The sequence below is a fragment of the Pollachius pollachius genome (genome assembly GCF_949987615.1).
Source record: "Pollachius pollachius genome assembly, chromosome: 11".
In the NCBI taxonomy this organism is placed as follows: domain Eukaryota; kingdom Metazoa; phylum Chordata; class Actinopteri; order Gadiformes; family Gadidae; genus Pollachius; species Pollachius pollachius.
The window spans coordinates 3,213,621-3,229,872 of NC_136944.1; the positions used below are offsets into that span (position 1 = coordinate 3,213,621).

At 45.7% G+C, this 16,252-nt stretch overlaps 1 protein-coding gene across 2 annotated transcripts in view; it reads left to right on the forward strand.

The window, feature by feature from the left end:
• The window catches only part of LOC307082323 (growth factor receptor-bound protein 2), a 43,608-nt gene that overhangs the window by 17,446 nt on the left and 9,910 nt on the right, over positions 1-16,252 (forward strand). For both annotated transcript variants that reach the window (XM_079745854.1, XM_079745855.1), the window contains exon 3: positions 15,642-15,739. In XM_079745854.1, coding sequence (XP_079601980.1) covers positions 15,642-15,739 — 98 coding nt within the window. The remainder of the gene's footprint in view (positions 1-15,641; positions 15,740-16,252) is intronic.

Sequence of the window (16,252 nt, forward strand, 5' to 3'; positions counted from 1 at the left end):
TGCCCTTTAACCGTCGCCTGCTTCCTGAGTCGTGCTGTGCTTTCCTAGCAACAATGAGAGTGGTTTAATGTGTGGATGAGACAGATGCCCTCTCTGTGGTGGCCCAGTGTTGGCCAGCCCCCCCCCCCCCCCACAGAGCAACTGCTTGCCCTGGCTCGGTCCCAGTGAGCTCTGGTCTAATGCTGCTGAGTTACTCCACACAGCAGCTGACCCTAAATATAACCGACAGCCTGAAGCCCTCACACCTCTCTGCCTGGTGGAAACCAGACCACTCTTTCCATGACTGGCCGGTGGATTATTATGGGTCAGCTTTTGGGTGACAGAGCAGGTTGTCTGACTTCCCTCTAGCCTCCGCCTGTGATGTGTTTTTAAGGTCTTATTTATTAAGCCCTCAATCTCTAAGTGATTTTCATTCTTAACGAAGTGACGACAAACCTACCACAGTGTTGTCCTTCCCTACTTGGTCGATACAGAAAGACAAATAAATACACCTTCTTTTCCTGTTATCGGCCAACTTACCTTCAAATTATAATACATTAAATATCACTTATTACAACGTGGTGAACATTAAGAATCAATATAATTAGTCTTGAGTAGAAGAGAAGCAATCCCCCATGCTGCTGTTTCCGCATTTAAACCCAGTACACACCCGGGTCTTGACCCTATGTAAACCTGGTCTGAGGTCAGCTCAGCATTTAAACCCAGTATACACCCGGGTCTTGACCCTATGTAAACTCGGTCTGAGGTCAGCTCAGCATTTAAACCCAGTACACACCCGGGTCTTGACCCTATGTAAACCTGGTCTGAGGTCAGCTCAGCATTTAAACCCAGTATACACCCGGGTCTTGACCCTATGTGAACTTGGTCTGAGGTCAGCTCAGTATTTAAACACAAGTAGCACCAGTTCTCCATTCCATGTAACCCCAGGTAGAACCTAACGCTGCAGCTCAACTAGGGATGTGCATTTCTGGCAAAAATACTATTCGATATTCGCTGAGAAGTATTTGAAAATCGGTCAGTCAAGAACCCCCCATGCACGCACGCACACACGCACCTCGTATACGCGCACACACAATGACACGGGGAGGCATTTATGATTTGTTTGAAATCAATCTGTTTATTTCAACAACTGCGCCATACACATTCAACATCATAATTATTTCAACTTGGGCTTAGGCAGATAGGCCTACATGCACCGAAAACAGATCGCTATTTATTTTACTGAACACAGCCTGCATGACAGTGAACTAGACACGTCTTTAGCATATGGAAACTATGGCCAAAAAAATAACTCCACACGTTGTGTCTTTTTACAATTTATTTGTTACCAGCATTCGTAGTGTTGATCAGCAGAGAAATAGTCTGCCAAAGACGTTGACGTCGCTTAGCAACCGAAGACACTGGGGTTGATAAGTTACCGGACTACTTCCGGAGTGATACGATAGAAAAACTTTCCTTGACAGCGGTCATTATATGCTTAGCAACGGTGAATTATCAAAAAACTATCCCCCCTCTGACGCTGACATGGGTTAACCCTGAGCCCCCCTCCTCTGACGGTGAGTGAGGGTTAACCCTGATCACCCCTCTGACGGTGACATGGGTTAACCCTGAGCCCCCCTCCTCTGAGGGGGAGCGAGGGTTATCCCTGAGCCCCCCCTCCTCTGAGGGGGAGAGAGGGTTAACCCTGAGCCCCCCTCCTCTGACGGTGGCATGGGTTAACCCTGAGCCCCCCTCCTCTGAGGGGGAGAGAGGGTTAACCTTGAGACCCCCTCCTCTGACGGTGACATGGGTTAACCCTGAGCCCGCCTCCTCTGAGGGGGAGCGAGGGTTATCCCTGAGCCCCCCCTCCTCTGAGGGGGAGAGAGGGTTAACCTTTTGACCCCCTCCTCTGACGGTGACATGGGTTAAACCTGAGCCCGACGTGTGCCCATGGCTGTGAGGCGTCATAGAGCCCTACAAGTGGTGATGGTCTCTAAGATCATGTTAATTACCAGACTGCTCCAATCTGTCATTACACAGCAGTGTCTTACTCCATCATGCTCTCTCTCTCATCCTATCTCTCTCTCTGCTTCCGTCCCTCAAGGAGTCTCTCTGCCTCTTTGACTGTTTGTCTGTGTCTCTCTGTCTCTGTCTGTCTGTGTCTCACTCTCTGTCCCTCTTTCCTCAGCTTTTTTCCTGCTTGTCTCAAAGAACTGAAGACGAAAGCCCAGCAAATGGGTGGCCTTTCTCCTGTGCTCTGAGCAGCCTGGGCCGCGCTGTCCAGAACAATATGGGGTCAGGGGGACGCTTTACAAATGCCAAATACTGTGTAGAATGTCAGAGGTCCACCCTCACTTTACCTAGACATCGTATAGACCAGACCGCCCGGCATCCCAACACAGTTCAACAGTGCTTTAAGTTTAGAGGTCATGAGGTCTGTTCATCGCTTTTATCAGAAGCGACCTACAATAAGTACATTAGTCAGAAGAAAGAGAACAACAATATATCGCTGTGGGTACAGTAAGGATGTTCATAGAACCAAGTGCCAAGCACTAACAATCGCTAGGTTAACCATTCCCTGTATACAACAGAGATAGCTAGGGTAAGATGCTAAACAATGCTAAGTACTGTTTTTAAGTGCCAGGACGTAGCCACCACATGGATGGGATTCCATGGGTCAGAGCAGGTTTGTAGCGGTGGCTTTAAAGGACACTAGATGATCGTAGCCTGACTGTTCTGACCCGGGCGTTTTGTACTGAGAAGGGAAAAGGTCGGGGGTTCGATGGTCGTATTAATTATTGACAAACTGCAAGAGTGGATTCGGGAGTGTTCGTAATGAGCCCGCGTGTTGGGATGGCAGGAAGTGTTCCTTTTGAGTTGACACGCACACTGGCACACATACAGAGACACTCACACATGCATACGAACACTCACACACGCATGCGCACACACTTGCACACTATGGGGGGCTACATCTGCCGCTGTGTCCACAGTGCAGGCTGGGCATTGTGCCCCATCGGCAGGGTGCAGACAGCTCTGTACTGTTCTGTCGCTCCCACCCAACACACACAGACAGGTTCAGACAGCTCTGTACTGTGCTGTCGCTCCCACCCAGCACACACAGACAGGTTCAGACAGCTCTGTAGTGTGCTGTCGCTCCCACCCAGCACACAGTGACATTCCCTCTGAACACACGCCCTCATCATTTCTGCAATGGCCCTCTGGATCCTCTGAGGCCTGTTCGGCCTGAATCAGGTCCAGTAACCTTTAGGAAGACGTCTTAATTGGTGAGGAAACGTTTGGCTTCCTTTGAGAGAGGAGGTCAGATGTCCAGTAGTGGACAGGTTGAATAGTGGACGCAAATATAGAAATGATTCAGGAACCTCCGGGTCAGCCTGCACTGTGCTGGCCAACGTCAGAACTCTGCTTTCATCTCAGAAGTTCTACGTCCGTACCAGACTTTTCACCAGAAAAAGGTTGTAACGCGATAAAGACAGTTTATAGTTGATTGTTGCAGCTCTTGTTCTTCATATTAAAGACTTCTAACTCATCCAACTGTCTGATGATCTTATGTGCTCTACTTCTCAAAGTTAGGCTTAAATCTCTTCTGGTGGCCCCTGAGGGCCCGTCAAGGCTTTCAGACTGTAATATTGATGAACAGCTGTGGAAGTTAGGGCGCCTTAGCATTTTGATTAAAAGCAGCTCCTTGAATCTGACCTTGTGCAGTGCATTTGCCAGTAAAGTATTGAAATATATATGAAATGTGAATTATATTTTCAGGAGAGCAGAGTGCTGTGTTATTGCTTAAGACCCAACGTTGTATAACTATTCACTACGGACTCTCCATATCCAGGTCGATTCATACACCTGTTAGTGAAGCATATAGAGGAAAGACTCCATCTCCTCTCCTTAGAAACCAATATTATTCAGTTGGAGGGCATCTCTTATCCAGGTCGATTCACACACTGAGGGGCGCTGGCTCTCTGATGACTGCAGCAATGTTTTTTAAAAGAGTGAATAAACCATATTTTTTCGAGATGGGGGGCTGTTAAGTGGTTGTACCTGATGGCCCCCCTCGGCTCCATAAGGAACATGTGGCGTCAGACCATTAGCCCTCTGTGCGCCGAGCCGTACTGCGCTATGCTGGTCTGCGGTCCACTCCGTTTTATACGCCGAGCTGAAAGGGGGGGGTTGCTAAAATTCAGTTTTTACAAAAGACCACATCACTTTTAACGTGACCACGGTGCATTTTGACCGCTGTAGCCTGACTTTAAATAAGTGACCGAGTGCAATCAGGGGTTGTTCTCATGGTAACCATGGTCACTGTACATGTTGTAGAATAGTGAAGCGAACAACCCTTTCAGTCCTCAAATCAGTCCTCTGACTGCATCCGTACTGTGAATACCTTCATGGACCTGTAATTATCGTATCTGTTATATGTATTGATCATTCATCTTGATGGCAGTCTGCACTTTAAGCCAGTGTTTGCTTTCACTTGGGTACATGTAGATGGTTAAAACAAAACTGTGGTGAAACAATTGCCGACACAGGTATTTTATCAGATACTCACTTTCTCCAATAGAGTGATCGCCTACTTTTAGTAATCGCAGGTAAACCGAAAAATGATTACAAATTGGGAAAATGTCAGATGCCGGGGATCAGACTCAAGCCTCTTTGCGCTGTATCAAAAGCTTCGGACTACAAAGCCAGGATTATGATTGCTGTAATTTGTTAGGCTGCAAATTGGTGTGTGTCAAAATAAGTTTAGTGTCAGTATTGTATGAAACGTCGACAAAGTAATTTGACACAGCAAATTGGGATCATTATTTGAGTTGAGAAAAGCTTGCAAGCCGACAAAGACTCCACAGAGTTATTTAGATTCTGATCTTCCTCTCTATCATTAGCTGGTGGCCTGTGTCCATTTACGTACGTGCATTTATTATACAACCATTGTCGACCAGACAAAGCCACCGCCAGGGCAGAGATGAACGTTTTAGAAACACTTTACCTTCGCGTTTGTTGGATAAATGTCCACACATCTGAATTTATTTTCAGATGAACGCTTTTAATACCCTTTAGAGATAGCCGGGAATTCTATCAAGTATGGTGCTCATTAATAATTGTCCTCATAGATATTTATTTCAGTTACTTATTGATTGCCTATTCATTAGTCTCATTCCATGTGTGTGTGTACGGTGAATGTTCATCATGATTTAAAGTTTAGTCATTATTCCTGAATGACACAGAGACTGGTCATTAAGGAGCAGGTAGGGGTTAGACAGTGAACAAAGATAGGTTATTAAGGAGGAGACCGGGGTTAGACAGTGGATACAGAGACAGGTCATAAAGGAGCAGGTAGGGGTTAGACAGTGGATACAGAGACGGGTCATTAAGGAGCAGGTAGGGGTTAGACAGAGAACACAGACAGGGCATTAAGGAGCAGGTAGGGGTTAGACAGTGAACAAAGATAGGTTATTAAGGAGGAGACTGGGGTTAGACAGTGGATACAGAGACAGGTCATTAAGGAGCAGGTAGGGGTTAGATAGAGAACACAGACAGGGCATTAAGGAGCAGGTAGGGGTTAGACAGTGAACAAAGATAGGTTATTAAGGAGGAGACTGGGGTTAGACAGTGGATACAGAGACAGGTCATTAAGGAGCAGGTAGGGGTTAGACAGAGAACACAGACAGGTCATTAAGGAGCAGGTAGGGGTTAGACAGTGGATACAGAGACGTGTAATTAAGGACCAGGTAGCGCTTAGACAGTTGATACTCTGCAGGACCGTTTCTAGTCCAACCAAGTCCCTCAGCTCTTTGGGGGTGGAGGGGGGTCCAAACATCAGGTGATGGTGCTGGTAGAGGGACAGCCAGCTTTAGCTTGGCTGACTCCATCTGTCCAGCCCGCCCAGCCAGAGACCAGATTACCCCTCCTCCCCTCCTTCTAATCCTGGGCCCTGGGAGACTAGTGCAGGGACTGACATTCATTTTTTAAATGGAGGCGGAAATCTCCCCCATAAATGCTTCAATGCTGCAGTTAGCCCACAGTTTGGGCTGCTTAGTAACGTTACCCTTACCTGAGGAACCTGAGGCTAACCTTGTTAACGCTGACATCACGGTCTGCCTAACGTTAAGTCCTTTCGGTTTCCAGAGTTTTTTCCGGGCAGGTTCCACCTCAGTTGATAGTTGGCCAGCGGTATATGGTCGCCTGCCCTAAAATTCACATAATTGAAACCAGTCGGCACAGGGCTTCCCACAAAAGAAAGTTAAGTGGAGGGGGGAAAGGCTTCCGAGAAAGTGGCCAGCCGTGGCATTGTGCCGTACCCTGAAATTTTAAGTCTAATCATTGTTCGAGGAGACTCAAGTGCTTAGTGGAACAACCGTGGGTCAGGTAGGACTATTTCTTCCTGTTCTCTCTTTGAAATCCGTTGTGTCTCCTCCCTCCTCCTCTGCTCTCTCCTCCACCTCTCCTTCCATGTCCCTGGAACCCTGGGTTGCTATCTGGGAGCTATGCGTTGCCAGGGATGTGCGCTGTATTGCGTGGTTTTATGGTGGTTTGTAGCCCAATGTGTTGCTTTAATGGTTTACTGGTTAGCTTCCTAAATGAATGGCTGCAGTCAGCCATCGGTCCATCGATCTGCCTGTTCCTTTCTCTGCCCTTCATCTAGTGTCAAGGCCAATCCATCAATCACGGCTCCAGCGCCACTTCATTGGGCAGCCCACACTATGAAAGTCTTCCTCAGGCACTGATTGGACAGCCCAGACTCTGAAGCACTTCCTCAGGCTCTGATTGAACAACCCAGAATCTTGAGGGTCTCCCTGAATTCTCTTTCGAACAACCAAAGTGTCACCAGGGAGACAGGAAAGTGAAACTACAGTATTTTGTAATGGCTGGCTGATGTTTGATTAAACATGTTTTCACAAGGGATTTGAGAGCAAATTGTTCTGTGTTATGCGTACCAACCCCCTACTCTGACTGTTGTTAATTACATCAAAGCAGCGATAAAGGTCATATTAACCGTAGTATATACAGTGATTATTGGATTACTGTGATAATTACATCCGACAAAGTGTGTGTGTGTGTGTGTGTTTGTGCAGCAGCTGTGCAGGAGATTATTCCTTGAACTCTGACCTTTAACAAAAGAGGAACTAGAACTAGCATGTCTGATTGAAAGCACGATGATGGACAGAGGTACAGTGATGGGAGATTTTTTTTTAAGTCGGTGGACAGTTTTAGGAAAGAGGGGTGGGGGGGGGTGTTATCCCATGGTTACGACTCTCACCAACTTTGATACTTTTTTATCAGCTGTTGCCGTCTGTATGAGCGTTATAATGAGGAGGTTGTCGATGAAATGCGCTACACACCGTAGAGTTATAATATAGGTGTCCGGGAAACCTAATCCTCACTCAGACATTAAACACACCGCTGGTCAGAGAGCGCTTCACCATCTGTCCACTACCTCGGAAAAGCTAATGAGATGCCACAAACAGAACCCACCTGCGCAGTGGAAAGTTTAATTAGTGTTTTTTGAGGAACAAAAACAAAGGATTTTACCTTTTCTCTTAATTGGGGACTTATTTCAGTAACAGTGATAAAATGGCAGATTACTGTGTTGACGATCATACAAGGCAACCATGTTTAAAAAGAGTATATAATAATAAAATAAAAATGGGTTCACTGGTTCTTTAATGATTGTCTTATTAAAGAGACAAGACTAGAGAGAGGTATTAGAGATGAGGGAGAGACAGAGACCGGGGGTGAGTTGTTGTTGCTCCCTGTCTAGGGATGTAACGGTATGAAAATTTAACCTCACGGTTATTGTGACCAAAATTATCCCGGTTTTTGGTATTATCGCAGTATTTTTAAATACCCAAAATATACACATACTTCAGACTTAGTCCTCTTTGAAGGTAGGGATGGGCAACGATCGTCGAATAGTCGGAGTCACGTAGAACATTGAATAATGAATGCGACTATCGTTATTTATTCACTTGTATGGGCCTTCACAACTTCCGGTGTTTTCTTTTATATTTCACCGTTGCTAAGCATATGATGACCGCTGTCAAGGAAAGTAGATTTTTTTTTTCTATCGTATCACTCCGCAAGTAGTCTGGTAACTTATCAACCCCAGCCAGACAGACACACACACACACCACTCCATCGCTCTCAACGGCAATCGGTGATCCGGTAAAAAAATAGTAATGCACAGTGACTTTGAGTAACTTTAATCTGATTACTGGTTTGGAAATAGTAACGCGTTAGATTACTCGTTACTGAAAAAAGTGGTCCGAGGCCATTAACGCGTTACTGGCATCACTGTAGGCTACACAGTGGGCCTGCGCGGCAACTTCAGGAGACTCGGATGAAGCGCTGGGAAGGATTTAAGCACACGGTTTCCACACCGCGGGCGCGGTTATCCACCGAGATAATATTTTTTTTTGAAATGAAAACGGTAATTGTTATTGACAACATTTTTATCGGGGTTTACCGTTACACCGGTAACCGTTACAATCCTATCCCTGTCACAGCTTCATGCCGTTAATGACGTGCTCACTTTGCCCTGACATTTATACTTGTGCATTGCCATTTACATCCTGTGGCAATATACACTTTATCTTATCTTCCTCCCCACCCTCCGACATCGGCCCAAATCTTTAGGAAAGAAACAGATCTGGGTGTTTGTATGCTGGGCTGTAGGGACGCCTATAGTTACAAGTCTCTTTAGAGCTTGAGTGGCAATGCCAAGTGTAAATGTAAGTCGCTTTGGATAAAAGCGTCTGCTAAATGAACTAAATATAAATGTAAATAGTGGCAGACTTCTTCAGTTAAAGTGCCTTCAAATGCATCGATCTTCACATGAACGAGCTGAAAAAATATTCTTCGCCTGCTATCTTAGGACACTGCAAGCTTTAAGGACGACATCGATCTAGGGGACTGTTACCTATATAATGTTTTGAGTTTTGCGCATTCAAGCAATTTTTTCCTCAGCCTGTGGCCTTGCCCATAGCTCTGTGCTGACCTGTTGGGAGACGCTGTGGGTCTGTGCTGCCTGTTGAAGGGTCTCAACGGCAAACCAACTTTCTGGCTCTCTCTGGAACACATGCCACTCGAGCTCTAAAGAGACTTCAGAGGCTTTCAAGTGTTGAGAACATGACAACTTGACAACACTATGATCTGGAAAATGAATCGTTTGATGTGAAAATTGCCTTAACCAGCATGCATTGTTTCTTATGGATTGTGATAAATATCTATAGACGTCATATAATTATATAGCTGGAGTTTCAAAGGAAAACTTTTATTTTAGGAATCCTTCAGTTCTCTCCAGCCAGCCAGTCTGTTTAAATGATGTATACTGGTGGAGGAGAGCGTGTCGCTGGTTGTAATTTATTTATAGCTCTAACCCGTTATCCACAGACTCAAAAGGGCTGGTTTTGCATCTTCCTCTCTGACGCTTCCTCTTTTCAGGCTATAATGCAACCGACACAGAAGGTAAAGCAGAAACGAAACCCTTGATTTAGTAAGCATCATTCATCAGATACATTCCCACTCTCAAACTCCTCCTAAAAGTTTAAGGTTAAAATAATGATTAATCCAGGTTATCTTTTACAAACGAGTGGGGCTCCATCTTGTCCTAGCGTAGAGCATGAGGTCTGTTGGTCCTACCTTAGTTCATCAGCTGACCCTCACTGCCTCCATGGAAAATGAGGAACCACTAACTGAAACATGTCCACTGGACGCAGCAATTACTTCTTTAGTGCAGGGCTGTGCAGTTTGACATATGCTATTAAAAAGGATTGTGTGAGAAGAAGATGAATATGGGTCAACCGAATGGGTCGGCTTAGCTCAGGAGGTAGAGCAGTTGTCTTGTAAACGATAGGTTGGTAGTTGGATCCCCAGCTCCTACTAGCTGAGTGTTGACACTTAACCCTAACTCCTCCTGACAAGCTGGCTGTCAACTTGCATGGTTGACTCTGCTGTCTGTGTGTCAATGTGTGTATTAACCGATGTAAATTGCTTTGGATGAAAACGTCTGCTAAATGCCCTAATTGAAATTGTAGAATTCGGCAGAAAAACATAACTTTTCTTGTGACCCCTTCGTAGGGGTCTACTACACTTTGTGGTGATCAGAGTTAACTGAACACTACAGCAAGTAGAGAAGCAAAGAGATGTTAAAGCAGTCAGACCTTCCTCTGTTCCCGTCTACGTGCAGACTAGAGGAGCAGCAAGTTTTGGGGTGTTATGACCACTAGCAGAGAGCAGCGACCTCACCAGAGACATGGTATTAATAAGTTCTCTGATGGACCAATTCTGCACGCGTTTGCTTTCATAAGGTGCACTGAACTCCATATCTTTAATTACTGTCAACAGCTTGCCATGAATAACACAAACTGGCAACTTGCAGTCAGAGCAACAGTGCCCTGTCTGCATATTTGATATGGACCGGTGGTGGCAGAAGCAGTGAAGGGGAGGAACTCAATTACTTTACTTAAGTGAAAGTGGCCTTTAGTTAAAAAAATACTGAATCAATTAAAAGTAGGGATGTATTATTATGTAGGCCTCATAACTTTAAAGATACAGCTGGTGAAGTTGGAGCTAATCTTGATAACTTAATTTACTACTGGGTAGCTTAACCTGTAATAGTATAGCTAAATGTATAACTTTGTTTATGCATTGTTTTAATCTAAATATGCAAGGTTAATATAAACATAAGTTAGCAAATGTATGTAGTGGAATAAAAAGTTGAATATTTCCCTCTGAAATGCATAAAGTAGAATATGAATTTCTTCAGCCATGTTAAGTTCAGTGTGCCAGTTAATAAATGGTTAACTAACCAGCTAACCCACTAACCTGCCCCGTGATGAAGTCAGTGACGCAGCGCCCAAATGGCTGTGGGCTAGAGAACAAGCATCATTAGTTCACACCACAAATCGATTATCATTTGTCATATAGTTTTTTTTATATAGAATATTTTCTCTGAAGAAATTCCAACACATGTAAGTCTGTACAAAACTCATCTCCTTTAAAATGCATTCAAACAAAGGCAGCTTATCACAAACTCTTAAGTGTGTGTGTGTGTGTGTGTGTGCGTGTGTGTGTGTGTGTGTGTGTGTGTAAAAGCCCCGCCCTCTTCCTGTCCTTGTTTGGGAATTAGTTATAGAGGCGGTAGGCCCGCCCCTTCCTACGCTGTCTCCCTGATGGTGGGGCTTAGACACTTTCCTGGAAAGACGGCTCCAATCATTATGGGTTTATTATGTTTCACGCAGAAGCAGGTCAGTGTGGATACTGGTGCTACTGGGTCTTATCCCCAGGTGGTTAGGGGCGGTCCTAACAGGACGGGATTAGTTTGAGGATCTGAAACATCTGGAGCATGCGGTCGAACTGGCCGAGCTCTGAGCCCCCTCAGACTGCAGCCCCAAGCTGCTCGCAGGGTTAATGTCCTCAAAATAGCAGCAGAATGAGGTTGGTTCACACATTTAGTGTGTGTGTGTGTGTGTGTGTGTGTGTGTGTGTGTATGTTAGGGGTGTAACAGCACACAAAAGTCACGGTTCGGTTCGTACTTCGGTTTTTAAGACACGGTACGGTACAGTACAGTTCATAGTTAAGGGGAAAAATTTTAAAAACTGCTTGTTTGTCAACAACGGAGAATGGCCGTAGATCAGCAGCAATGAAAACACCAATAAACTTGGTTATGGCATTTGCATTTCTGAATTCCCAGACAGGGGTTGTTGAAATAGTGTCGTGAGCTGGGTTTGCACAGCTCTTTTTTTTTTCCACAGTGATAGGAACACCTGGATGGTGCCTTTTCAAATACGTGTGCTAGGGATGTGCATTTCTGGCAATTCCGCTCCGAAGTGCCTGTACCGTGACGGTTCGGTACAAATACATGTACCGTTACACCCCTAGTGTGTGTATACCCGGGGCGGGCGTTGGGTTACATGGATGCAGACCGCTGGGCGCAGGGGCCCGGGGCTTCAGCCGACCCCGTGCCCTCAGGCTGATGGTTCCAGAAAGGGAGGGGTTTGGAGCTAGCACCACTCAGACAGGGAGGGGTTTGGAGGTCGCACCGCCCCCTCAGGCTGATGGTTCTGGATGGGAGGGGTTTGAAGGTAGCGCGTAGCACACAGCCATGCCAGACTCCCATGCTCTGCGTAAGGCTCTTCCCAGTCAGCAGTGAGTCACTAGAATGATTTGCTTAATTCCCGGACACTGATCTGACTATTTCAAATTACCAGTGAAAAACACTCCCCATTATTATTTTTTCTTTGCCCTAGTCAGTATGGACCAGCCTACCTGAACTTCGTCGGCCCTACGGGTGTCTTTTTTCTTGGCCTGATTACGGCATGGCCTGCTGTGCAATTTCATTCGCATTTACACAAAGACCAAACTACCTCTTTAGTTGGTAATGATTTGAAACACGCTCCTGCCTCAGAAGCTGTGTGTCTGTGGAAACCTTTCCACTGGAGCGCTGTCGTAAGAGGGTCCGGACTGATGAGTGATGCAGACAGCTGCTGACGTCATCGCTTTGTACTTTTTGAAGCTTTATTAGTATAATACGTGCATATAGTCTGAAATGAAGCGGCCAAACACAGAGCCACGTTAAGCATTCCTCTGTGAGGGCCGTTTATAGGGTTCCAGCTCACCTGGTAAGAGCTCTTCGATCGCTCACATTATTTAATAGGGATCGACCAATGTGGATTTTTTTAGGGCAGATACCGATATCTTTTCACCTGCCTTAGCCGATAACCGATACGCTGATACTGATTTCCTTGAGCCGATATTTGGAGCCGATAATACCCTGGAAACCCAGAGTTCTCGCGAGAGCACAATTTGAATTTACTCAGCGAGTCACTCTGGGAACGAGCAATATACTTGTGTGTATTCTGGGCCTGCCCTGACCCAGAACATTAATCACATCGATGTATCAATATAGGCGGGCCAAAAGCGTTGCTGTTTTACCGACCGAATACGGCAAGAGTCTTATCTATTGGTTAGCTCCACTGGTCTGGATACGTCACCTCTTGTATTCTTTTGATAGTTTCAAATGCATGCTTGGTGTGGCCCCTCGAGTTGGGCCATTTTTCTTACTCATTGCCAGACCCTACAGTTTTCTAGATGTGGGTCTGGATTTCCAGGCCAAGCCTCCCTCAATTAACATCATAAAAATGACATAATGATAACAAATGTTACAATGTCTCAATTTAAAGAAAAGGAAAATTTATTGAACTGTCTGTAAATCATGCCGAAGAAAATAATAAAAATAAATAAATAAAAAATCGGCCGATAACTGAAATAGAAATCTGCCGATACACGTAAAAAACGCAAATACCGGCCGATAAAATCGGCCAGCCGATAAATCGGTCGATCACTATTATTTAATCAACTGGTATCTCCACATTGCCCAAATCAACCAATCAACGTTGATGGACATTTGGAGACTCCTCTTTGATTGACAGCTTTGGGGGCTGCTGTGTTAGCTGCACCTCTTATTATTTTTTTTAATTTGGGTTGAAAATACTAGCAGAGAACAAAAAAGAGACCAGGACCAAGCTCAGTGATGGTGGTGAGGTGGACCTGGCCCAGAAGGCTGCTCTGGAACCAGCCCTGGGGAGGACTGCGACCACATGCTGTCGTGGGATGGAGATACACAGCACCACTCTGAGACCAGCCCTGGGGAGGGCTGCGACCACATGCTGTCATTGATGAGAGGCTCAACGACCTGCGCTCACACTCTGCCATGAGCTGCTGTCGTTTCTTTCCCTCTTAAAGGGTCTCTCTCTCTTCTAGTCCTTCACTTTGTGAACTCTATCTCCTTAGTCCATCCACCTCTCTCTCTTCATCCGTCTATCCACGCCAGCTCTTTCTGATTTCTGTATTTTTCTCTCTCCCTCGTATATTATTGTCCGTGTCTCTCTCTTTCCCTCTGTCTCTGTCGCTCTCTAGTCAGGAAGGATGTCACACACTCCATTTCCTCCTTGTGTGTGTGTGTGTGTGTGTGGGGGGGGGGAGATAGCCATCTGTCGCAATAGATAGACCTACTGAAAGCGTTGTGATGGCTATATTGAACCACACTGAGATGGTTGGCTCACTGTGAACTGATCCACAGAAAAACTGGAACGTTCTATGTTTCAAGGTGGAGGAGAATCTAGCAGACACTCAATAAGAGCACGTTATGATGGATCGATTGGGCATTCACCACAATTGCTTTATTATTTCTCATTACTATAACTTGGTAATCAATCCTTTTATTGATGAAAATAATGGTAAATATAGTTGAACGCGGTCCTGCATGGCTTGGGGAGCAGTGGTAGATTTAGTGTCTCCAATGCGATCGAGCTCAGCTCCCATCGTGTTCCTCTGTCACAGCCTTTCTACATCACCCTGAACCTCATGCAGCCTCCCCCATCACCACCACATAGTCTGCAGTACTAGAAGAAAGGGGAGCCTGGTTCTTATGGTTAAAGGCATCGGTCTGTCATGAACCAGGTTCACTGGAGGTATCTGTCCTCAGTAGACCTTCCCAACCATGTCTCAATTAAAACCGTGCAAAATGTATTTCAGGACATTTCTGGGTGGATTGTCATGAGTAATCGTTCATATACAGGTGCATATCAATGATTTACAAAATTTTGGAAAAGTTAATTAATTGCAGTCATTCAATTTATAAAGCAAAACTTATACATATTATACAGATTCATTTCACCGAAAGTGAAATATTTCAAGCCTCTATTTGTATTAATTTTGATGATCACAGCTCATGAAAACCCAAAATTCAGTATCAGAAAATTAGATTATTGTTAAACAATTCGATATTATAGACCTAAGTTTCGCGCTCTAATCAGCTAATTAACAAAAAATACCTGGTCAGGTTTCCTGAGACTTTTAAAGGTCTCTGCCTGTTCAGTAGTCTGCAGATCATGGGGAAGACTGCTGCCTTGACCGGTTGGTGAACTGGTTTGTGACGTTTTTACTTCTCCACTCAAGATTCTAGTGCCCCCCACGGTTCCTCCGGCCTCCTCAAGACCCCTCAAGAGACCCCTGGTTTAAGTGCTCGTCTGAGAAGCTGAGCCGCTGGTACAAGCTGTCCTTGTTCTGCTGTTGTCTATAACAGAGGGATGTGATGTATTGGTGCTGGGCACCACCGTCGTGCAGCCAGCGTGTCTTTCAGAAGCTGCACGCGCTCACGTGCTCCATACAGCCCATATAGAGAACCTCACTGCCTTGAATGAACCCTCCACAGTCGGGATCTGTTGTCCCTGGCAATGGCCACACTGAGACACAGGCACACAGATGCAGAAACCATATAAACACACATATACTCACTTGTGTGTGTGTGTGTGTGTGTGTGTGTGTGTGTGTGTGTTCTGAATAGGAGCCAGTGAAACACGTCTAGTGAAGCTAGCCTAGTAGCTAGTGTTCAAAGGAGCATGTAAGGGGTTAGACAGTGAATACAGAGACGGGTCATTAAGGAGCCGGTAGGGGTTAGACAGTGAATACAGATAAAGGCCCTACAGATAAAGGTCCCTCCTTGACCACCTTGACTAAGACTTTTTTCTGGGGGAAACACTGAGCAGCCTTAGCGCTAACATGCACAGCCTGAATCCACGCCATTAGCAATGCTACCGTATTCCGTGGCTAACAGCGCTCTTGTGTTTTCTTCCTCCAGGTGTTAAACGAGGAGTGCGACCAGAACTGGTACAAGGCCGAGCTCAACGGCAAAGACGGCTTCATCCCCAAGAACTACATCGAGATGAAACCCCATCTGTGAGTATCAGAAGCTCTACCTCTGTCTGGGTGGGGTGGTCGGGGTTCACTGTGATGGAGATAAGGTGGTGTGATGGAGATAAGGTGGTGCTCAGTGTGATGGAGATAAGGTGGTGCTCAGTGGAATGGAGATAAGGTGGTGCTCAGTGGAATGGAGGTGCATTGACAGACCTTGATTATTCTGTTCAGAAAAAATCTGGATAACAAAGCAGCAAGCTCATGAAATGGAAAGGTATAACTTTATCATTGAGGTTTGTTTATGAGCACAGCACGCTAGCTCTTCCTGCTCCATTTGTTGCACCTAGCAATTCCCACCGGAGGCTGCGGGTCGGTTCGGTCTGCAAAGATGCGGCACGGGCCGCGTTTCCACCGCCAAAAGTGGCCGTGATCCGGACTGAGCCGTATTGAGCCGTACTCATCTCGTAGTACTGCTCCGCTGGGCTACTGAGACGCCTGAAAGGGTGCCGGCAAGTTCAAGCTACACACGCCGTCCGTTGATTGGTCGACAGAATC